Below are 23200 nucleotides of genomic sequence, written 5' to 3' on the forward strand. Positions count from 1 at the left end.
ACCTTGTCCGACAGGTGCATGGCTCAAGGAAAAGGCACAGGCAAACACTGCAATGTCATGGTCAAGTCTTTGGAGGGAGGCTTGAATGCACTATCTTCTCTTGAATTGGAATGCCACCAGTGGAGCCAGAGCTGACAATCGCAGCAAAATATCTATTCAAGTTTAGACCTTTGTAGGACTTGATCCTTAAAGGACACTGCCACCTGTCATTGGTGCTGCTTCCTCGGACTGCTCTCACTAACCCATCAACCAAATACTTCGACAGTTTACCTCCACGGTCACCCTACTAGATATTCCCTATGTCCGGTCTAACCTTCTCCCACTTTCTCTGCAACTTAACGCTAATTTGTTCTGATGAAAGGTCTTTGATCTGAAACATCATCTTCTTTCCACAGATGCTGCCTGATCTGCTGTGGGTTCCCATCGTTCAGACCACAACTGGAGTATTTCACAAGGGACCAGGGCACTTTAAAGCAAGTACCAAAACATTGAGGGGTTGTGTGAAAGATGCTTCTATTTACCCAAGCTGTGGTATACATGGATAATTTGATGTAGATTTTTACTCTGAAAGAACCCTCGTCCAGATTTACTTGGAGTTTTATAACAACATTTTACTATCTATATCCAATCCATACGATTTCCCCTTTGCGAGAGTGTGTTTGTGTTTGCCGAAATAACTTGTTTTATTCTGCATCTAACTCATTCCGTGCTGCTCCCGGGAGTGTTCGAAGACACAACAGAATGGAACTTGATTCAGCATCTACCTTGTGTTAACACCTCTGGGGAGCGTTTGATAAGAAAGGGTCTTTACTGATTTTTAATCCTTTTTGATGCTCTGAGTGTTTGATGTGGCGGTGCCAAGGGAACTGAGCACTACGTGAACCTTTCTGTACCTGTCCTCGCTGTTTGACTCGGCATTGTTGGGGGATTTTACACCGCAACCGGCCTGTTGTAGCTCGCGTTTGATGCTGTCACTACAGATGAGCCGGGAAACATTCCAATCCTCAGTATCCCTACCTCAAGCGCACAATGTGCAGTGGAGCAATTTATTTTTAAACATGTGTAAATTTAGACACGTTCCAAGCTCCCCCTCGTTTGGAAAAAATTAAAGTGGAGCTGTTTTCATCAACAGTCCTGGGTGAAGGATTGTCTTCTTGAGGGTGTGAGCGGGGATTTCACGCTGTGGACACAGGGTAATGTCCATTTAAAAACCATCCCTACACCTCGCCATATGTCTGCAAACTTGCACAGGGGATGACACACTGCTCTCCGGGTGGGCTGCCCCCCTTTAAGCTCATCCAAGGAGTTGGTGCGACCTCCATCTGACCCTCATCCAGCATTCTGTGGAGATCATGGACTCGGAATTCAGCACGAGTTTCACAAGTAATCTATTTGCATTCGTCACGGAACTTCCTCCCCGGCCGATCAATCGCACCCGCGACAGCAGGCGGGCGGGGGGGGGGAGAGAGGCGGATCCAGGCAGCCGATGTGGGAGCGCAGCCCAGTCCTGCTGCGGTGCGGGCGGGGAGTGGGAGCCGCAGCATCTCCGGCACCGTCTGCGGAGCGGCCAGTGCGTGCGGACCAGCTCCCGGCACCGGGCGGCGGCGGATGGTGCTGGGTTTTCCCGGGAGCCGGGTGCCGTGCTGACGGAGCCGGAGGGAGGGAGGGAGTGTGTGTGCCGTGGGCGGCGGCGATGGAGCTGCGGGAGGAGGCCGGCTTCCTGGGCTGAAGCGGCGGCGGCGGCAGCAGAGGCCGGCTCGCCGACACCATGCCGGTCCGCCGGGGCCACGTCGCGCCTCAGAACACCTACCTGGACACCATCATCCGCAAGTTCGAGGTCCAGAGTGAGTGGAGAGGGGAGGGTCCGCCCGGGGGGTGGGTGATTCCTCCCGGGGGGTGGGAGAAGAGGGGAGGGTCCGCCCGGGGAGTGGGTGATTCCTCCCGGGGGGTGGGGGAAGAGGGGAGGGTCCGCCCGGGGGGTGGGGGAAGAGGGGAGGGTCCGCCCGGGGAGTGGGTGATTCCTCCCGGGGGTGGGGTGGGGGGGGGGAGAGGGGAGAGGATCCACCTGGGGGGTTGGGAGAGGGCGACGGTCCACCCGGGGGTGGCGAGTTGTTCAGCCTGAGGGTGGGAGAGGGGGATGGTGATCTCCAGGGGTAGGGGGTTCCTGCCGAGGGGTAGGTTCGGGGATTGGGTGGGGGGGGGGGTTCAGCTCCGGGAGAGGGGGTGGACAGAGCGGTGCAACAAATCGCCCGGTACTGTGGTGTGGGGGTGGAGGGGGGGGGGGTTACTGTTGGTCAGTGGTCCGGGAATGGAGAGTGTGTGTCGGGGGGGGGGGGGAGGTGTGGAGGGTGGGGTGTATCCCGCCGGTCCCAGCGCCGGCGAGAGCGGCTACAGTGCGCGGAGCCGCGGCGGGAGCTGCCCCACACTCTCTATTGTTCCGCTCAGTGTCGCGGCGGGGAATCGAACCCTCCCTACTCTTCCTCCCTCACACCGCAGTGAAGGTACACTTGGTTGGGTGGGAAGGCGGGCATTGAATCCGCACCCACACACACGGCCTCCGAAACTCGGTGCATTTTGTCAACAACCGACTGATACCGTATCACAGTGGATACGAGGAGTCTGTCTCCACAGTCACAGGTGGGGTTCAGTGTTCGGGGTGTTGGTACCTGTTTGGGTTTTATGAACGAGTCTCTGTAGAGCACCCCTCTCACCCGGAGCATCAGGAAGTACAGGATAGACAGCGAACACTTAATAATGCAAGAAATGCAGTCAGTGAACATGGTAACATTTCACAACCACTGTGTTAATGGACAGATAATTAGTTTTAGTGTTGTTGATTGAGAGAGAACTATTTGGCTGAGGATGTGTGGGAAGAGTTCCCTGTGCTTTGAAATAGTGCATGGTATTTGTCATGTCAATTTGAGGCCTTGGTTTAATATCTCAAGTTAAACACTGCAGTGGTGGGTCCAAAATTGGGGGGCAGTGATACCCAGATGATGAGTAAAAGAACAATAGCAGGTGACAATTTAAATTCAGGTGACAAAATGTGGAATTACAAACCAGCTGGTTTCTGCAGTGGTGGCACTGAATAACAAATGGGCTGCACAGTGATGCTGTGAGCAGAGTTGCTGCTGGGTTCAGTCCTGACCTTCAGCGTCGTCTGTGTGGAGTTTACACATTCTCCCCGTGACTGTGTGGGTTTCCTCGGGGATCTATGGTTTCCTTCCATGTCCTAAAGTTGTGACGGTTGGTGGGTTAACTGGTTGCTGTAAATCATCTCTAGTGTATGGCTGAGTGGTAGAATCGGGGGGGGGGGGGGGGTGGTTGATGGGAATGTAGGTAAAACAAAATGCTTACCCCCACTAGGGGAACATCCATGGACCATCCCCCATTACCTTGTGTTTCAGTCAGATTACCCCCTTCTTTCCATGCTCCGATAAACTCAACTCTTGCACATCAATCCCTTCATCCTAGAATCAACCTGGTGAACCTTCTCTGCACTGCCTCCAATGCAAGAATATCTCAAATATGGAAACCAAAACTGCTCCAGATGCAGCCTCACCAGCACTCTCTAAAGTTGAATCAAAACTTACCCACTTTTGTATTTCATACCCCTTACAATAAAGGCCAACGTTCCAAGAGCCTTCCCAACGTTTGCTTGCTAACCTTTTTTATTTCATGCACGATGATCCCCTTTGTATTGTGACACTTTGTAGCCTCACTCCATTTAAATAATGTGCTTTTAACTCTTCCTTCAAAACTGGGTCACTTCTCATTTTCAAACATTATAGCTGTCTGTGCCAGCTTCTTGCCCACTCACTTAATGTGTCCATCCATAGAGCTTTGTGGTCTCTTTCTGAACTCTCAACTTGTTAGCCCACCCATCTTTATATCATCAGCAAATTTGGCCACAATACACGGTCCTTTTGAATCATCGTATTGAATGCATATACTTGAGGGTCTAGCAGAGATCTTTATAGCATACCACTTATTATAGATTAAGATCTGAAAATGTCCCATTTATTCTCTGTGCCAATATATTACCTTCCAATGACATCCACAGCCTGTGAGTGAGATTTTTTAAAAAAGTGAAGTCAAATCTCTGAAGTGGGGTTTGTACCCACACCCTCCTGACATGGGACTGTGTTGTCACTGAGCTTCGGCAAATGCCTGCACTGTAGAAGTTGTCACTGGAGCTCTGGGTCCTGGAGTAAAGGGCTGTGGGTATTTCCACATTTCAGATGGTTAGAATCAGATTTATTATCACTGACTTATGACGTGAAATTTGTCGTTTTGCGGCAGCAGTACAAGTGCAAAGACATAAAATTACTATAAATTATTGCAAAGATAAATAAATAGTGCACGAGAAAAAGGAATAATGAGGTAGTGTTCATGGATCGTTCAGAAATCTGATGGCAGAGGGGAAGAAGCTGTTCCTGAATCGTTGAGTGTGGGTCTTCAGGTTCCTGTACCACCACCTTGATGGTAGTAATGAGAAGAGGGCATGTCCCAGATGATGAGTCCTTGGTGATGGATGCTGCCTTCTTGAGGCACTGCCTCTTGATGTCCTTGACGGTGGGGAGGGTTGTGCCCGTGACGGAGCTGGCTGAGTCTACAACCCTCTGCAGCCTTTTGCGATCCTGTGCATTGGAGCCTCCATTACCAGGCTGTAATGCAACCAGTCAGAATGCTCTCCACCGTACATCTATAGAAATTTGAAAGTCTTTGGTGACGTACCAAATCTCAAACTCCCAGTGATGTAGAGCCACTGGTGTACTGCCTTTGTGATTGCATCTGTGTTGGGCTCAGGATAGATCCTCAGATGTTGATGCCCAGGAACATGGTATAAAGGGAGCAGCATTGTGCTGAAGGGTTCTACTACAGTCACCAGCTGCAGCCTCGCTGATTAGTCCCAGAGGTACTGATGGATCCTAGGATACAGGGGCTCCCTCTGGGACACTAGCCAAACATCATTTGATACGAGGTGGTGGAAGCTGAGCTGGCCTTCAGGATACTGGAGACCAGTCACATAGCATATCAGCGACAGACTGAATGGTGGTTGTGACGGAGAATCAAGCTGATATTTTTCTGCTTTTCCTTTTCCTGCACTAACTCAGTGGGTCTGAAGCCCCAGATATAAACTGGCTGCTGTGTGCAAAACGGATAATGCAGTCTGGATTCTCCCAGGCTTGGGTAGTATCACGGCACTTCCAAGTGGTCATGGGGGTTTAAAATAAGAGCTCCGTTTACAATATTGGTATTTGAATGGTATTATTTTCATGACTTAAAATGTGTCTATTCATGTGTTGGACACAGGAAACTATGCATAATTGTATTCAAATAATTACCTTGCATTGCTTCCACTATCAGAAACGGCCATCCAGTTTGATCCCAGTGTTGTTCAGTGATAGACCTGTACCTACCAGATATCAGTGTTGTATAGTGTCAGGTCTATAGCTAACCAAACAGTCCCCCTAAGTTGTACAATAGCTGGCCTGTACCCACCAGTGAAGAACTCCACTGCTACAATATAACAGCCCTGTAGCTACCAGTGAATTTAGTGGTATACTCTAAGATGTGTAGCCTCTAGGGATGAAGTTGTTGTACAGTAACATGCTTCTACCTGCCAGTGAGGCCCCTAGGAATAACTCATAATTTAAAGCAAGGAGTAAGGAAAGTTCTTAGCTCAAAGATTAGCAATTCAAATTGTTATGGTTGGAGCAATTGAACAGCTCAAAATAGCGCATAGGCCCTTTATCAGCAACTGTGCAATTGGAAAGTGTTTTAATCAGGAACTTGATAAGATACAATTAACAGGCCTATCTTCATAACGTCTATATTTTTATTCCAAAAGTTGATCAACTGCAACAGCTGAGCAGGCATGGACCTTGGAATGTGAAGTTCCAAGGATCATCTTGTGTGAGCCCATGCCCACCCTTCCAGACTCCAATAAGAGAAGGGGGGAAAAGAAACCTGTCTTTGAACTAGCCTGTCAGTAGGCTTCTCTTGTTCCAATCAGCTGACACCTCATTCTTCTAAACTCCAGCAAGTACAGCACCATTCTGCTTGATCTGTCTGAAGAGTGATCTGTCTTTCCTTGGTGGCGGAGACCAAAGTCCCCGTGGAATTGTTCTCTGATATCAAGTTCAGCGTGGCCTTTGGCTGTGCTTTATGTCCAAGGATGCCCCAAATCCTGTCCTATACCCAATTACCCCTTTTGTTGTATCTCTCTTCTCCCACCCCCACCCTAAAATCCCTTTGTGGACTTTTATTGGATGCCCTTGGAAATCCTGATTCTCATCCACTGCTTCTTGCATCTAGCATCATTGAAAAAGACTTTGATATTTCAGAATTTTCCTTTCATACATTTGAGTCTGTCTAATTATGTTGTAAGTGCCCTCTTTCCTGATGCTAATGTCTAGCTAACTGAGCAGAAGTTCAATTTCTCCTTTCTTAACTACCGGTATTGGCCATTCCAGAATCTAGTGAACTTTGCAAGACCATTTGCTATCTACTATATGTAGCAACCTGTTTTAGAACCTGGGGGCATAAACCAAGTGGACTTTCAGTCCCATTAATTTCACCAGTACTTTCACTAATTTAAATTCCTTGCTCCCACTAGACCATTGATTCTCCAGTATTTACAGTACAGTGTCTTTAAGATGATAAAATATTTTTTAATCTGTGCATTTCATTTTCTCATTTATAATTTCTCCTAACTCATCCTCAAGTACAATGGTAACTTAGATTTTAACTTTCGTGTATCATGTCTGAGAGATTAGAACATTGTAGTGCTGGATCAGTTGTAACTTCACTATAGACTGATACCCATACCCAGTGGATAAAAACACAATGCTGGACACATTCAGTAGGTCAGTACCTGTAGGTCAGTACCTGTGGAAAGTGCAACATTTCTCACGTTATATTCTCATTGTTAGAGATATTCGCACAGTACTGATGGGTTCTGATCCATCACTGCATATACTCAGTGGAGTTTTACCCAATATTATGCAGTGTCAAATTGGAGCCCACCGGTGCTGTGTAATTTCTCTATAACAATGTGACAGTCATTTCCCCGCATCTGCCTCTTCATTGTTACTGTGATGTCTGCAATCCAGGCAGTATTTCAGTGTTTTGCAGTGACAGACTTCTACCCACCAGTACCGGATCCCCAGTGTGATCCACTGATGGCCTGCAGCCAGTTCTGCATTGCAGTATTTAGTGATACACCTGTACCCACCTATATTTCCCCTTAATGCTGAGTTTGTGTGTATAGACCAACCTTAATTTCTCTTCTGGACAATCTTAATCTGTAAATCAGTTGACTTGTGCTGCACTGCATCTGAGTCAAGTATTTCTTTGCAAGCAAACTGAACACAGTATTTTGGGTCTTGCCAGCCATATCAAACAGAAAATGCCTTTCATAAAACCATTGATTCTACCTAACCATATAATAGTTACAAACTCTTATTTAAAATAGTTTTTATTTTAATAGTTATTTATAACTTAGTGGTATACTGTTTCAGACCTGTACCCACCAGGCCTGCACACCTGTTATACAGCAACAAGTCAGTATCAGAGATGCTGAGCATCCATCAATGTTGTATGTCAACAGGATGGAATCCAGTGTTGTACAGTCACACCTAATCCCACTGCCAAATACTGTCATCCATGGGATGTGGAATTATTGGCATTGCCATGATTTAAACACCTTTCCTCCCAACTCTGAGGTACCCGTAGGCTCCATCTTGAACTGCTGCAGTGCAGGTTGTGAAGTTTGTTCTGAGCTCAGGTACATAAATTCCAGTAGTTTTCCCATGAAAGGTCGGGGAGTGAAAATGTGAGAGTGGTATATGGCAAGGGAAAATGTAAGTGATGATTCCATGGCCTTCCAAGTGATACAGTTTAGTAGTCCAGCAGTTACTGATGGTACACACTGCAGTCATAGTTACTGGTGGGGGCAGGGGAGGGGGGTGTCAGTGTTCCAGCTGCTGATCAAGTGAACTATTTTGTCCTGGATAGTGTTGAGCTGTTCAGTGTTACATTCATTCTGGCAAGTCAATGTTATCCCGATGCACATCTGACTTGTGCCTTGTAGGTAGTAGGATGGCCTTGTGGTATTGGAAGGCAAGTCACTTGCTGAAGGATGCCCAGCATATGACCTGCTCTTGTGGCTGTGATAGGTAGAGACTAGCGCAATTAATTTTTCTGGACCTTGAGTAAGGTATTTAGTGATGGTAATGCTATTGAATGACTCTTCTTGGAGATGGACATTGACAGACACTTTGGTGCAGAAGTCCCCTGCCATTTACCGGCCCATGCCTGAGTGTTTAGATTTTGCTGCATGTGAGATGGTCTGTTTCATTAGCTGATGAGTTAAAATGGAACTGAACATTGTGAACATAAGGTGATTTCTCCCCACTTGCCTTTGAAGGAGGTGATGGTTGAACCTGGAGCACTGCCTGGGGAGCAGTTGTGTTCAAGGGCTGAGAAGTTTGGCTTTCAACAATCAAATACATCTTCTGGACAAGATTCGAGCATGTGGAGAACTTCTCCCTTTAGTTTCAGTTACTAGGGTTTCCTGATGGAACACATTTGGTCAAAGGTGTGTTGATGCTAAGGCAATGACATTCTCCTCGAGTCCAGCAGGGGATTATACAGAGCTTTGCTCACTAGTTCTGCTTCTCCGTATAATTCAATGACAAACCTGTAACCACCACTCCTTTGCGCCATTGTCATACACTTCTATGCTCACTTATAACACAGCTGTTATTGTACCAAGACAAACTATTGCTCTGCAGTTGTGGTTCTGTATCACAGTGTGGGACCACAGTAAGTGTTGGCACCCACTGGTACCATAATATATAATGACAAAGCTGTGCCCACTAGTTTCACTCCCATGTTATACTATGGTAACACAGTACCCATTAGTACTGAATTAGTGTTTTTTATTGTCAGACATGCCTCCTGTCAGTCTGTCCTCCCCAGTAAGCAATCAGTACCCCACTGTTATTTGTGACAGAGCCCTATCTTCAGCTGTGTCCACCAGCACTGTGCTGCAGTGTTATGCACATCAGACTTTTACCCACCATATCGTGACCTCTTACTCATCATTGCACAGCAACCTCTCAAGGTATCAGCTGGGGCTGAGGTCACTGGAATATTTATGGCCTAATTATTGCTATCTGGGATGATAAAGCACTTCATTCAGCTTAAATGATAACTGATTTGAAGGAAAAAACATTTTAAATGTAAGGTTGCAATTATTCAAGGTGTGGCAGAGAGGTTCACTGGTGTGGGAGGGGTGCGACTTTCTTCTGATCTGCCCTGCTGAAACACTACTGAGCAGCTCTGTCTGGGGAAAGGTGCTGGGCCCATCCCTTGGAGTGGTAAAGCGATATAACATGGATACAGGCCCTTTGGCCCAACCAGTCTGCATCCACCTTGCTAGTCCCAGTTTCCTGGTTTCAGCCCATCTCTCCAAGCCCCACCCCTTCATAAATATATCCAAGTGCTGCTTAAATGATACTATTGTACCTGCTTCAACCACTTCCTCTGGCAGCTCGTTCCCTGTACTCACCATCTTCTGTGAAAAGTTGCCCCTCAGGTCCTTTTTAAATCTTTCCTCTCTCACCCTAAGCCTACGCCCCCTTGTTTTGGACTCCCCTACCCTGGGGAAAAGACTGTTACCGTCCACCCTATCTATACCTCTCATAATTTTAAACATTTCTATAAGGTCACCCCTCATTCTCCTAGGGATAAAGACCAGGCCTGGCCAACCTCTCCCTATCACTCAGGCCCTCAAGTCCTGGCAACATGCTCCTAAATCTTTCCTGCACTCTTTCCAATTTAACCACATCCTTCCTATAATGGTGTACAGTTTTGGCCACACAGTACTGCCAAGTGTGGCCTCACCAACGACTTGTACAACTGCAACATAATGTCCCAACTCCTATACTCGGTGCCCTGACTGATGAAGGCCAGCGTGCTAAACGCCACCTTCACCACCCTGTCTACCTGTGACATTGCTTTCAACAAACTATGCACTTGTATTCCTAGGTCCCTCTGTTCCATTACACTCCCTAGACCCCTACCATTCTCAGTATAAGTCCTATGACTTTCCAAAATGCATCACCTCACACTTCCCCTTCAGGTAACAAATAATCCACATAGATTTGCATTAAAACTAACTCTCTGTAGTGATTTGTACAGAGCAGATTTGGGTTAGCCAGCAAGTCAATGATGGAGCAAGGAACTGGAACACAGCTACTGCTCCTGAATTATTGAGTGAGTGTTCAGTGAGGATGGGGTGAAATCCCACAATGATTCCCTCCATGCCACACCCCACGTGGGTGACTGCCACACTGACTTGCTCCCACATAAAGGAGTGATGTGAGCTGTTGCTGGTAAGAGGCAATGCTTTAAGAAGGGAGTTGGGTTAAAACCATTTGCTATGCACAGCTGGTGACATCAGTAACCCCCAGTAGTTCACTGTATTTACCAAGCTGCCTTTGTTTTCCTCTGCTCATGAAATTAAGGTAGTAAAAGGTTACCTGGAAAGGCCTTGGCTCTGCTGTAGAGGGTTTTGTGCAGTGTGCTATTCAAATTCAGGTGGTTTTGCTGCTAACCCTTATCCCATCTGAGGCTTGTTCTGTGCATCAAATTAGTCTCCAGGGATATAATATCACATTTCTATAGCACCTTTTGCAATCTCCTGATAACACAAGCATGTTGGAGCCAGCTAATACTTAGTAGCATAATTGTTCTGAAATAGAAATTGGAGTTGATGTGCAGAGTGCACTGCTCACTGTGTCCCCCGCACTGCAGAATGAGGTTCCATGCCACAGTCTCTGGAGTGAGCCTTGGACTTGTGACCTCCTGACTCAAGTGCTGCTTGCTAACTCAAGAACTGTTTCTTTTGTTATTCATTCATGAGACGCAACCATTGCTGACAAGGTTGTCATCGATTGTCCTCGAAGGTGGGGGTGAGTCACTTCCTCGAACTGCTTCAGTCCTGCTGATGAAGGTATTCCCACTGCTGCCGGGGAGGGAGGTTTTTAGACCCAGCAACAATGAAGGGGAACCTGCAGGTGATGGTGCTCCCCTGCCCTTGTCTGTGGCGGCGGTCACGTGGCTGACAGGCGTCACCTGGGTGAGTAGCTGCAGTGCATTTTGTTGCTGTGATCTCTGCAGGGAGTGATCACCTGTAGTTGGCAGCTTGACAGCACTTGAACTAAATAATCAAGTCAGCTGATGTGGCAAAATTCACACCTAAAATAGGTACGGTCTTTGATTTCTGCATTGAAGGACAGGAAGATGCTGCAATTCTTTCCCTCGCCACATCTGTTCATGTCCCGCTGGAGTCAGTGATTGGAGATAAACTCCAGAGCTGTCTGTGCTAAGTGAAGTGGGATTAAATGGGGCAGATGTGAAGGTTCTGCGCTGTGGCCTTTGGGGCTGAGGAAGAGGTCAGCCCCACCTCCTGATGCTGATCCAGTGAGCCCTGTCCTTGAGAACTGGAGCAACTTTAAGGGAATCTCATCCCTGAGCACATTGATGTGGCATCATGAGCACAGGGCTAGGGTGAGCAGAGATCACCCTGAGTTTGAATAGTTCACAAATATGCACTACTTGGGCCAACACAAACATTTATAGCCTTGTCAGTGTAATAAACTTTACAGGGGCATTCACAAATAAAATATGGCACAAAGCCATGTAGATATTATCCTAGAAAACCAAAACTCTATCCATTTGACCAAGTTTTAAGGACAAAAACAATGCTGGAAGAACTTGGCCAGTCAAGCAGCATCTGAGGAGGCAAAAGGTGCAGGTTGACGTTTTGGGTTGAGGCCTTGAAGGCAGAATGGGAAGGAATTCTGCTTTGAACTTAAGACAGCTGGAATGTCCAAGAAGCCAGAATTGGAGGGGAGTAAAAATTCTGGAGCTGGAGGGGATGAGAGTTTGGGAGAGATGGGCCATGGAGGTGAGGTATTGGACAGTGTTTGGCATTCTGTGATAACTGTCCAGTTAAGGGATCAGTACCCTCAGAATTTGCCTCTGATCTCTATCCACCAACTTGATCCCTCTCCCTGATGGCCCTGGAACTTCATTCACAGCCGTGCCATCATGTTTGACTTCTAGTTGAGCTTCAGGCTCATCAATGTCACTAATACACCTGCCTACGTTCACCTGGTAACCAGACTGACCCCGCCCCTGACCCAGCTTGCCTGCTGCTGAAGCTCTTGAGCTATTCGAGTTGTGACTATTGTAACTGAATTCTGGCTGTCATCCAAAACTCTACTGCCTGTGACCTTGCCCATCTCTTATTCCCCGTCACCCCTTTACCTATCAGCATTGCCTTCTGGTAAAACAATGCCTTTTTAAAAAAAATCATTGATTTAAAATCACTTTATGGCTTTTTCCAGCCACACTGTCTTTACAATCTCTCCAACCTCTAAGAAAACTGTACTCAAACCTGAATTAAATAATTCCACTGTCAGTGGCTGTGCTCTGAACTCAGTCCTGAGCTGCCACCTCATTCACCATGCTCCTTTCACCACATTTTGTCTCCTTTTGTGATTCTGTCAAAGCATTTGATAGTCTTCCTGTACTGCCCCTACGTTTTGCTTTACATTAAAAGGTGTTATTCAGTTAGGTGTTGGGAACCAAAAAACATGCTAGTAACTTGGAGGAGTGTGACTGTCAGAGTGGTGGGTGGTTGATGCTGAGGTTGTGTGGTTTGATGGTGGGACATCAGTGGCGAGATGCTGGACACATTGATGCCAAAATTCTGGCAACAATACCATTCCCAGGGGTTTCGTTGGCAGCTGCTGTTTTTAGTTTAATACTTGTTTCTTGGCACACGCAGTAGCAGGCTGCACTGGGTGTTCTCAATGCCACGCACACCCTGTGAGATTGGCAGTGCCACCAGCGTTGCTCCCTCCTCTCAGTGCTGTTGGGGAGAGAAGGTTCCTGTTTAACTTGCACTAGCTTTGCCTTGGAGGAACTGGCTGGATTTGATACCTTTGTGTAGGTCTGTGTTTAATGGGCCAGTCAGAGACTTCTGCAAACAGGGTGTCTGCTGGAGGAACTTCCCATTCTGGCTCACTACTGTGGGCATGCCCCAGAATAGTTGCCAACTTCCATAATATGGAAGCAGCAATGATGTTGGAGGAGTTCTCAGCGGAGAATAATAAGGGGGAATTTGATAGATATACAAAATTATGTCAAGTTTAAGAGTGAATTGAGGAATTTTCCTCTGGGTGTCACTGCCACCCCATATCCACAGTAGGAACAGAATGTTTTTAGGCTGAAGTAGGGGGTTAAATCCCAGCACAGCAGTAGTGAGCTGTAATCCTGATTGGTGAGGTTCTTGCTTGTAGGATCTTGGGTAGGGCTCCATTCAGTTGAGCTGAGGTTTGGTGGTTTCACTGCTGTCTAAGGTAAGTTTTACTTTTCTGCCTCCTGACCACCACAACTAACATTAAAATTCAGATAGTACAGCAGGATGCATCCTATATATAGTTGTTTTGATTTGAGTCACTAAGCTGCGAATGTGCCCTGTGTATAGATGCAGAAGCTGTCTGAGCCACAGTTCAAGGTCTGCAACATCTGAGCATTTAACAAATATTTGGAAGTGTTGAGGTTGCCAGTGTGGGCAGACTGGCCTGAGGGGTTGAGAAGGAATGAATTCCTTAAGACCTTGCTTTACTGGAATTGTAAACCCACTGATAACTCCATTACTCAGCACACATTGGGGTTTTCTGCTGGATCATTCTCCAGGGTTCAGTTGTGTGTCCCTCACTTGCTTAACATCTGGCTGCTGGATAAGTAGCCAAGTGGGTTCAGTGATTCACCATTGGTAGCACTAACACTCCACTACAGCATGTTGTACTCTGCATCTGCAGCTCATTCTATTGAAAGTCATGGACTATACATCACTACTGATGCAGGAGAAATCTCTGGGGACCTAGTGTGGGTAAATGGGATGGTATGCATTGGCACAACAGTCAGATGGGCTGAAGGGCCTGCCTCTGTGACCTCCCCATCCCAATGTCAATATAGAACACCATAGCACAGTACAGGCCCTTTGGCCCACAATGTTGTGCTGACATTTTATCCTGCTCTAAGATCTATCTAACCCTTCCCTCCCACATAGCCCCCTATTTTTCTATCATTCATGTGTCTAAGAGTCTCTTAACTGTCCCTGATGTATCTGCCCCCACGACCTCTGCTGGCAGTGCGTTCCACGCACCCACCATTGTGTTTTTGAAAAAAAAACTTACTCCTGACATCCCCCTTATACCTTTGTTCCAGTCACCTTTAAAATTATGTCCCCTCGTGTTAGCCATTGTCGCCCTGGGAAAAAGTCTCTGACTGTCCACTCGATCTGTGCCTCTTATCTTGCCTATCAAGTCACCTCTCATCCTCCCCTCTAAAGAGAAAAGCCCTAGCTCGCTCAACCTATCCTCATAAGACATGCTCTCCAATCCAGGCAACATCCTGGTAAATATCCTCTGCACCCTCTCCCTCCCTTCATTCTGCTCCACCTGTCGGCATTGTTTCTTTGTTCTTGATAAACACTGGGTTTGTATTTGCATTGCCTCTCATGAAGTTAGCGTGTCACAAAATACTTTACAGCCATTGACTACCTGAATTGTAGTCACTGTTGGAAATATGGCAGCCATTTCACTTGGAACTGGCTTCCGTGGACAGTAATGAGCAGGTGGTCTGTTTATCATGGTGTTGGTTGAGGAGTTAATGTTGCCCTGGACACAGACAACTCCCTCAGTCACCTTCAGAAGGATCCCATGGGATACTTAATGGGGCAAATGAGGTACAGAGCCATACCCGACACCCATATGGGCAATGAATCAATGGACAGTCTGTGCAATAGCAAATGGGTAAGTATTCAGATCAAGCTGAAGGGGTGCATTTCAAGGCTGCCTCCCCTGCAACAGCACCTAAACACGACAGCTCCTTGTTGAAGGGAACAAGACGCAAGTGATAGCGAAGCTGAGCAGAGACTGTGAGAACTTGGATCACGGACATGCCCATCTAAGGGAATTAAGGCTGCCATTATCTTGTGACCTGAACCACCCTTAACCTTGGACATTCCAACAAACTCAGTGGTTACAAAAGCCCCCACCCAGAGAATTCCAGCCACCCTGGATATTTGAGGTGAAATGTTTTGACTCGGTCAGGGTCCTTGCCTGGGCAATCTCCATTCTGAGCACAATGGCAGCGGTGAAGTCTTGCTGACTGAAGCCTGGCTGAAGTTCTTTGTAACCTGACCTGTGAAAATTGAGCAGATTATAAGTGTGTTCTCTGCTGCTTGTGGAAGTGCCAGACATGAGCTGATCTTCACTCAGCATGTGCTGAATCCTGTGACAGAATCTGATAACATATCAAGCATGTCAAAGGTTCTGTATTTATGTTATTAAAAACTTCATTAACCCCTTCTGAGGCTGTGTTCTCCTTGTGACTGGGTTTCCTCCCACATCCCAAAGACTTGCTGGTCAGTAGTTAATTCTCTGCTATAGGTTGCACCTAGTGTGTAAATGAGTGGTAGAATCTGGGGAGATGGGTGGATCAGGCTTGGATTTGTGTAAAGATAGGTACTTGATGGTGAGTGTGGAGTTGAGGAACTGAGGGCTTGTTTCTGTGCTGTATCACTTAGGAGGAGAAACTGGATTAGCAGTGTTTGTTTTCCTTGGAGTAGAGGAGATGGGCGGGGGGAGGCAGGGGGGGATCCTGACAGGTGTACAAAATTGAGGGGTGTAGATGGTAGGGAACATTTGCCCAAGGCAGAGGTGTCTAAAACCAGAGGGTATAGGTTTAGAGTCGGGGGTTAGTGATTTACTGGGGATCTGAGGAAGAACATTTCACCCAGAGGGTGGTTGGAATATGTTTGAGATTGGTACACTCTCAACATTTAACAAGTGTCTGGATGAGTGCTTGATTTGCCAACACATGGATGAATATAGGCCAGGTGCTGTAAATGGGTTTAGAACACAGGTACTTGATGGTTGGCATGGACGTGGACCATAAGGCCTGTTTCTCGGGTGTACTGGGAAAGGAAGATGTGCCACATTAGAGAGGAGCAGATGAAGGACTAGGGCATACGAAGATGGGGTTGACACATATTGTAATGCACAGTGTGGTGAATGGAACCAAAAGCTCATAGTAAACACTAGAAATAATGGGTAATTCTGAAGCAGATGTGCAGGCAGCAACATTCCCAGAGGGTAGGGTGGGGGATCAAAGCCAGGGCTTGTTTGATAGAACAGGAATATGATGAAACAGTGGATATGATACATGAGGTGAATCTCTAAACCCAGAACCAGGGAAGTGAAGGGAAATGAGGCTGATAAAGTGAGAAAATGGCAATATAAAAGTAAGCCCAGAGATCTTCTGCTGGGATGTAATTAGTACACAGGTAGTACAGCACAGAGCAGAACCTAATAGGGACAAGGTAGTGTATGCTTAAAGGTGCAGGGCAAGACTTTAATAATTAACAAGTGCTTTGTATGTTTACCTAGGAAGGGGATCCTGACAAAATAGCAGCAGTGGAAATGGGAGAGGTGAAAGTGGTTAGGCAGGAAGTGCTGGAGAGGCTGGCTGTGCTTGGGATAGGTAATTTGCCTGGTCTAGTTTGCATCTCGCATTGCTGAGGCAAGCAGGAATGGAGTTGGTAGAAGACTTTCCTACGTCTTCCAATCTCCTCACTACAGGGGAGGTGCCAGAGGGTTGGAAAGTGGCAAATGTGATGGCCTTGTTCAAGAGATGGTGTAATAGCATTCCTGTAACTGTGGACGAGTCATTTAATGAGGATTGTGGATCATATTTCAGAAACAGTAATGGAGGGAAAAAATTAACAGGCATTTAGAGCCTTTTGAGTTCGGGAGCACCAGCTCAGATTTTTAAAGGACGACTGTGTTTGACTTGTTTTGAAGTAACAGAAGATTGAAGGGAATGCAGTGGATACTGTCTAACTGGATTTTAAAGTGTTTAACAAAGAATCACGTGAGGCTGGTTAACAGATTTGGAATGGGGGGGGGGGTCAGTGTCAGCAAGAATTGAGGACAAAGCAGTGAGCTGTGGTAAATAATTGTTTTCTTGGACTGGACGATGTAGTTAGTATTCCACAGTGAGCTCTGGACTGCTGCTGCTTGATTTATATATAAATGATGTAAACTGGAATGGATCCAAGTTTACTTAGGATCCACCATTGCTGACAAGCTCTTGCAGGATGTTGGCATCAACTGGGTGCATCAGGAAACTGCTACAACTTTCTAGGCTTGCAAAAAGGTTGTGGTTAAATAACAAGCTGCTTAAACATTCCCCTCAGTGCATACAAAGCTGTCATCAGCCCTCTGCTGTATGGACTCCGATCAAGAGGGCACAATCCAGCTTTCATATGTGCTGCCTCCAATGCATTCTGACCATGGGTGGGCTGTCATGAATTCTGCTGCCCTCTGTTGCGAGAGCCCCTGGCTTGTGTAATTTCTCTGGCCCATGACATGTTTGGCTTGGGGCCCATTCACTTGATGAACAATTGGGAGAAGTCCCAAGGGTGTTCACTACAGGGAACCAGCCTCAACTGGTCACCCACACCTGCGCTTCAGAGACGGCTGTACAAAGGTGCTGCACCTCCATGTGGACAAAGGGAAGCAGCTGCTCAGGATCAGTCAGTGGAAAAACAAAGTCCACAAGGGCCAGAGTAAAGAGCCCAAGGGAAGAGCAAACCAAGCACAGACATGGCTGCATCCACTCTCAAGTAGAGCAGAAGCTGCAGACTGCCATTCCTGTGTAGGACTCCGTACTCACAGCAGACACTGTTGTCCAGCAGATGAGGGCATGATCCAGGGCAGAAATGGTCTCTCCATCCCCAAGGAACCAGTAAATGAATAAATATGGAATACAGTGAAATTTCAATTTGTTAAGACCTCAAACTTAAAGATGTGTCAAACTGGGAGGATGATACTAATTAACTTTAATAGGACATTGATAGATAGCAGGATGGGCAGATAAGTAGAATTTAATGTGGGGAGAGGGTCTGTGAGCAGGGGAATGGGGGAAAGAATAACAGACTTGTGCAGGAACAGTGACAAGAGATCGTGTATCAGTCTGAAGGTAGTGGATATATTGAGTGAATAGTTGGCAAAGTATGTGGTACAGAGTACAAAAGCAAAGTTGCAAAACTCTTACAAAACTCTGGTTATCACGTCTTAGGATGGTCATTGAGAGGGTGGCAGAGATCTACCAGAATGGTTCTAGAGATGTGGCATTTCAGCTCCAAGCTTGGGTTAGAGAAGTTGGGTTGTTCTCCTTGGAGAGGAGAGGAGGAAGAAAAAAGGGTTGAGGACAGATTCTACAGAAGTGTAGACTGACTGGTTTGGATCAGGGGAGAAGGATTTTATGTTTAGGGTCAGAGAGGGATGTGAAGGACTTTTTTTATACAAGTGGTGAAGACCTGGAACTATGCTGTCTGAGACTAGGAGAAAGGAGGACTATGATTTCAAAAAGGAAATTAGATTGGTACTTGAGGAATAGAGTGGTGGGAATAGAACATAATGGGATTGCTTGGGTTCAATGGCTGACCCCCTCCCACGCAGTTATCAGTCTCAACAGTCATAACATGTTCTTTTTCCTGAACTAGTTTTAATGAAAGAAACACAACTATAATCAAACCTAGTGGGGGAGAAATAATGGATTTAAAATTGAATGAGGCAGACTGAATGAAGGAAACTTGTTCTAAATTTAGTCAAATTTGCTAACTGCAGGATTGAGATTTTTCGGCTTGAAGGGAACAGTATAAATTCAGTGGCTTTGCAAGAACAGTCATCTATTTTAAAAAGGTACTTCAACCATTAAGTGCCCTAAGTTTCTGCAGCAATTTTTTGACAATTAATTCTGGGAAAGTGTGGGTGGTGGCACAATGGTATAACTGGTAGAGCTGTTGCCTCGTAGCTCTGGAAGCCTGGGTTCTATCCTGAGCTCCGGTGCTCTCTGCATGGAGTTCAGTCTTCCTGTGACCATGTGGGTTTCCACCGGATGCTTTGGTTTCCTCTTGTGCCCCAAAGACGCTGGTTGATGGATTAATTGGCTGCTGTAAATTGACCCTTGCGGTAGGACAGTTGGGAATTGATGGTCACGTGACAGGAAATAGTTGCACAGAACAGCATTGCATTAATGGGTTGAATGGCTCCTATGTCATAAGAAATATAAAAATAGAAATGAGATAAGAAGTGCTGGGGAAAAACTCAGGTCAGGCAGCATCTATGGAAAGAAAACCAGTCAATGATTTGTCTGCAAACCTTCATCAGAACTTCATTTAGCCTGACCTGAGTTTTTCCAGCATTGTTTTTATTTCAAATTTCCAGCATCTCCAGTTTTATTGATTTTTTTCAAACTAAACATAATGAGAGTTGACAATGAACTGTGAAGCTAATGTTAAACGTCCAGCAGCTTGTGGTGATTCCTAATTCTGTGGGAGTACTTGCTGCCTGGTTGCCATAAGTTCTGAAGCTGCAGTGCGCATGGCTGGAAGATGCTGGGGATATTTGGCATGTCCCACTAGCAGCCGTGTGACAGGTGAACAACCTTTCTTCAAAACAAGAAAACATTGCTGCAAGACATTGTAAGCAGATATAGAGGTGTGGGGAGATAAAGAGTTTCCGTGATTGGGTGGAACTTGGGGAGATATTTAATGAAGGGCAAAAGATAAAAATAGGATCTAGACGAGTGTATGTAGAGAACTATGGAATCGTTACAGATTTCTGCACTGACAACTCAGCATAAAGTGCTTAGCTGAAAGATGAGATGCTGTTCTTTTGAGCTTGCATTGTTTGAACAGAGTAGGAGGTAGAATGGAGAATTAAGTGGCAGGGAGAAGCTTGGGCTCATGTTCATAGGTGGCTAAACAGATGACTCCCACAGTAGTCACCAGACTGCAAGGGATCTTTTTGTAAGGAAGGTCTACAGTGAATTAAAATGAAAAATTACAAGTAAATTGATTTGTAGTAGTAGGATGTGAAAGCCAAGTGACCCATAGTCCATGATCCTAATTCAAAGCTTTCTAAGAAGCAACACATTCCCTCAGAAATTCAGATGTAGGGTGCAGGCTTTGTGCTGTGGGACTCAACTGGACGGAATGGTCTGCAGCTGGTAGTTTATAGTGCAGTTTGTGAATGCTGGAAAATACAATGGTGCTTCATAGAGGTGACATCAAACGCCATGGAACACATTTGATGCCGTCTTACTAAATATCCCACACATTTAACTAATTAAATATGAAGCTATGTCGAGAAACATGGGGGCAAGCTGTCTCACTAATGAAGGAAGTTATAATGACATGCTGGTTTTGAGGAATCCAGAGGAGAGTTTGCAGCACTCGGCTACACAACTCAGCGTGTGGCTGCTGTGGGAATTGTTCCAAACCTCCAGCTGTCCTGAGGAAGGGTCCTGACCCGAAACACTGACCACCTGCTTTTCTCCACAGATGCTGCCTGGCCTGCTGAGTTCCTCCAGCATCATTGTGTTTTACATCCAGATTCCAGCATCTGCAGTCCTTTGTTTCTCCAGTTGAAGGTGCTTGTTCTCCACTGGTGCAGAGATGCACTATCTAGTTTATAGGTGCAGTTTTAAATATGTTGAAGGACCATTTTCAAAAAGCACTCCCATTAATTGGCTAAATCTAAAGTCCAGCGTTGGCCCAATGCCTTCATTGTGCTCCATGTACCAAATGGTTGATATCCTAAGGAGCAGGAGTTGGCCAACCACCTCGAACTTGGTTTGTCATTCATCAAGCTCATTACTGATCATCTGCCTCTGCTCCATTTTCCTGCATTGTTTCCATATCCCTTCCTTTAATATCCAGAAATCTATCCATCTCCCTTCTGAATGAAACTGAACACTGAGCCTGCACATCCCCCTGGGTTTGAGTACTCCAAGGATTCGCCACACTGAATGAAGACATTTTTCTGCATCTTAGTCCTAAACGGCCTGTTATTCTGAGATCCTGACCCCCAGGTCTAGAATCCTCAGCAGGGAAACATCCTCCCTGCATCCAGCTATCGAGCCCTGTAAGAATTTTGTTCCAATGAAACCTTCCCTTAAAATTCTAAACAGTACAGCCCAGTCTACTCAATCACTTCTTGGGGCAAACCCACTCTCCACCTTCAGCTGGAGTTTTATAGCTAGCTGCCGCCAGTTCTCCTCCAACAGGACCAGTCTCGTGAATTTTCTCTGCACTCCCTCGATGTTGTTCGTTCTTCCATTTGGTATGGAGCCCAAAATTGCATACATTCCTCCAGGTGTGGTCTCTCCAGGGCCCTTTGCAATCTGATAGCTTTACTCCTGTACTCAAATCCTTGGGCACCGATACTCTGAGTAGCAAGAGCACAGAACGTACACTTGGGGACTTCAGTGTCTATCACTCAGTGTGCCTTAGTAATCCCAGCACTTGCCCAGTCCTGAAGGATGCAGCTTCCAGACTATGACTGCAGTTGGTGAGTCAACAAACCAACAGAAGGAATAAAACCTCTTGCACAGAAACTGGATTTCAGTTTTCTGTTTGCTAGGACATTGTTGCATTAATGCCAGTGGCAAATCTAGTCCCCCAGCCCTCCAAAAAAAACTATGTTATAGGTTCCAAACAAGTGAGCAACTGTTAGCATGGTCTCCATCCAAAGATGCATTAATCATCTCCAAAAGAAGCTCTCCTGATGTAGTGCAGTTGCCACTGCTTCACTGGAGTCTCTGCTCCAAAGGCAAGTTTTACATGACAGTGTTCGATCTCTGGCAAACATTGTCTTTTGTGAGGTAAGACCCCAAACATTGGAATGTTTTCCTGTTGATACCCATTGACTTCAGCTTCACCAGGGCTCCTTGATGCCACAGTCAGTCAATTGCTGCCTTTATGTCAAGGGAGGTCACTCTCTGGAATTCAGCTCTTTGGTCTGTGCTTGGACCAAGACTCTGATCAGAGTGGGAGCCAAGTGGTCCTGGTGTTACTGCACACCAGTGAGCAGTTACCGGTAAGTACCACTTGAGAGCACGGTGGATGATGGCTTCCATGCTGAAGGAGTGTAGACTGACTGAGGTAACTAGCCAGTCTGGGTTGGTCCTGCTGTTCGTCAATAGGACGTACCTGGGCAATTTTTCACCGAGCTGGGTAGGTGCTAGTGTTATAACTGTTAATCAGTCCTTGGACCAAGGTCCTCCTCCAAACAAGACTGGGTTTTGTGCCACTGGTACACTTGGGCTGGAAGCACTTGGCTGCGGAGTGGTATATCCAGGCATTGGGTATGCAGGCTGCAAACCCTGACTGAACTAATCTGGACAGGAAACACTTCCAGCCTGGTGTTTCCCTCCTGTCACCCCTGGTCCTGTTGTCCTAAACCCTACCCTCTGGTTATCGAAACTTTCTGGTACCAGAAATGTAACCTTATTCAATCAAGGTCCTTTCTATTAAATCCCCTGTGAGCCTTTTAAGAAGAATTAACTTCCAGATTTTAGTACGGACACATTCTCCATCCCTGTTGCTATTCCCATGAATCCCTCTGCATCTTCTCCAGGCCTCGCATCATTCCTAGAGTTTGGTACCGGAGGTTGAGCACAGTTCTCCAGCTGGGGCCAGTAAGTGTTAGCCTAACTTCATAGTCTTAGGCCTCTGCTTATAAAGCCATCTTCAAATATTTTTTGTGCACCCCTGTCAAAGTTGTGGTACTTGGTATATTGCTTGGGCTTCAGACTAAGCTGCATGATTTTGCATTTGTGTCTGTTAAATTCTGCCTTCCAGGTACCTTCCTGTTTCATCACTTGTCTCAACTGCTCAATGTTGTGACTTATTACTGGAAAAAATGGAAGGAATGTTTCTGCCCAGTTCCCTGCTGGACTTTGTAGTCGTGTGGTACTTCTGTGCATTAGTTCTGTACTTCCCAGAACAGCAAACCTGCTTCCACATCAGCATCAAATCTTTTAAAATTTGTGCGCAGTCACTCCTTTGATCTCGTCCTTCCTGGCAAAGTGCCCATCCTGTCCCTCTCCTGATGACTAGAATCCTCTGGTGGTCTCGCCCTTGAGAATCTCCTCAGGCTGATTTTCTTGACCTTCTACACGTGGGATAGGGTGCACAGAAATTGGTAAATTGGTTTATTATTGTCACATGTACCAAGGTACAGTGGAAAAACTATTT

At 46.2% G+C, this 23200-nt stretch overlaps 1 protein-coding gene across 3 annotated transcripts in view; it reads left to right on the forward strand.

Annotated features, from left to right (window-relative positions):
* Positions 1-1504: 1504 nt before the first annotated feature.
* kcnh6a (potassium voltage-gated channel, subfamily H (eag-related), member 6a) overlaps positions 1505-23200 on the forward strand; it is a 165298-nt gene continuing 143602 nt past the window's right edge. Inside the window, exons 1-2 of one of the 3 annotated variants that reach the window (XM_052038855.1) lie at positions 1506-1844; positions 20504-20592. Coding sequence is in view for 2 of the 3 variants with exons in the window: in XM_052038856.1 (XP_051894816.1) it covers positions 1769-1844 (76 nt within the window). In the remaining variant the exon portion in view is untranslated. Of the gene's footprint in view, positions 1845-20503; positions 20593-23200 lie in introns of all 3 variants that reach the window. The other 2 variants (XM_052038856.1, XM_052038854.1) reach the window with 2 other exon arrangements.

This window comes from Pristis pectinata, chromosome 25 (assembly GCF_009764475.1).
Source record: "Pristis pectinata isolate sPriPec2 chromosome 25, sPriPec2.1.pri, whole genome shotgun sequence".
NCBI lineage: Eukaryota > Metazoa > Chordata > Chondrichthyes > Rhinopristiformes > Pristidae > Pristis > Pristis pectinata.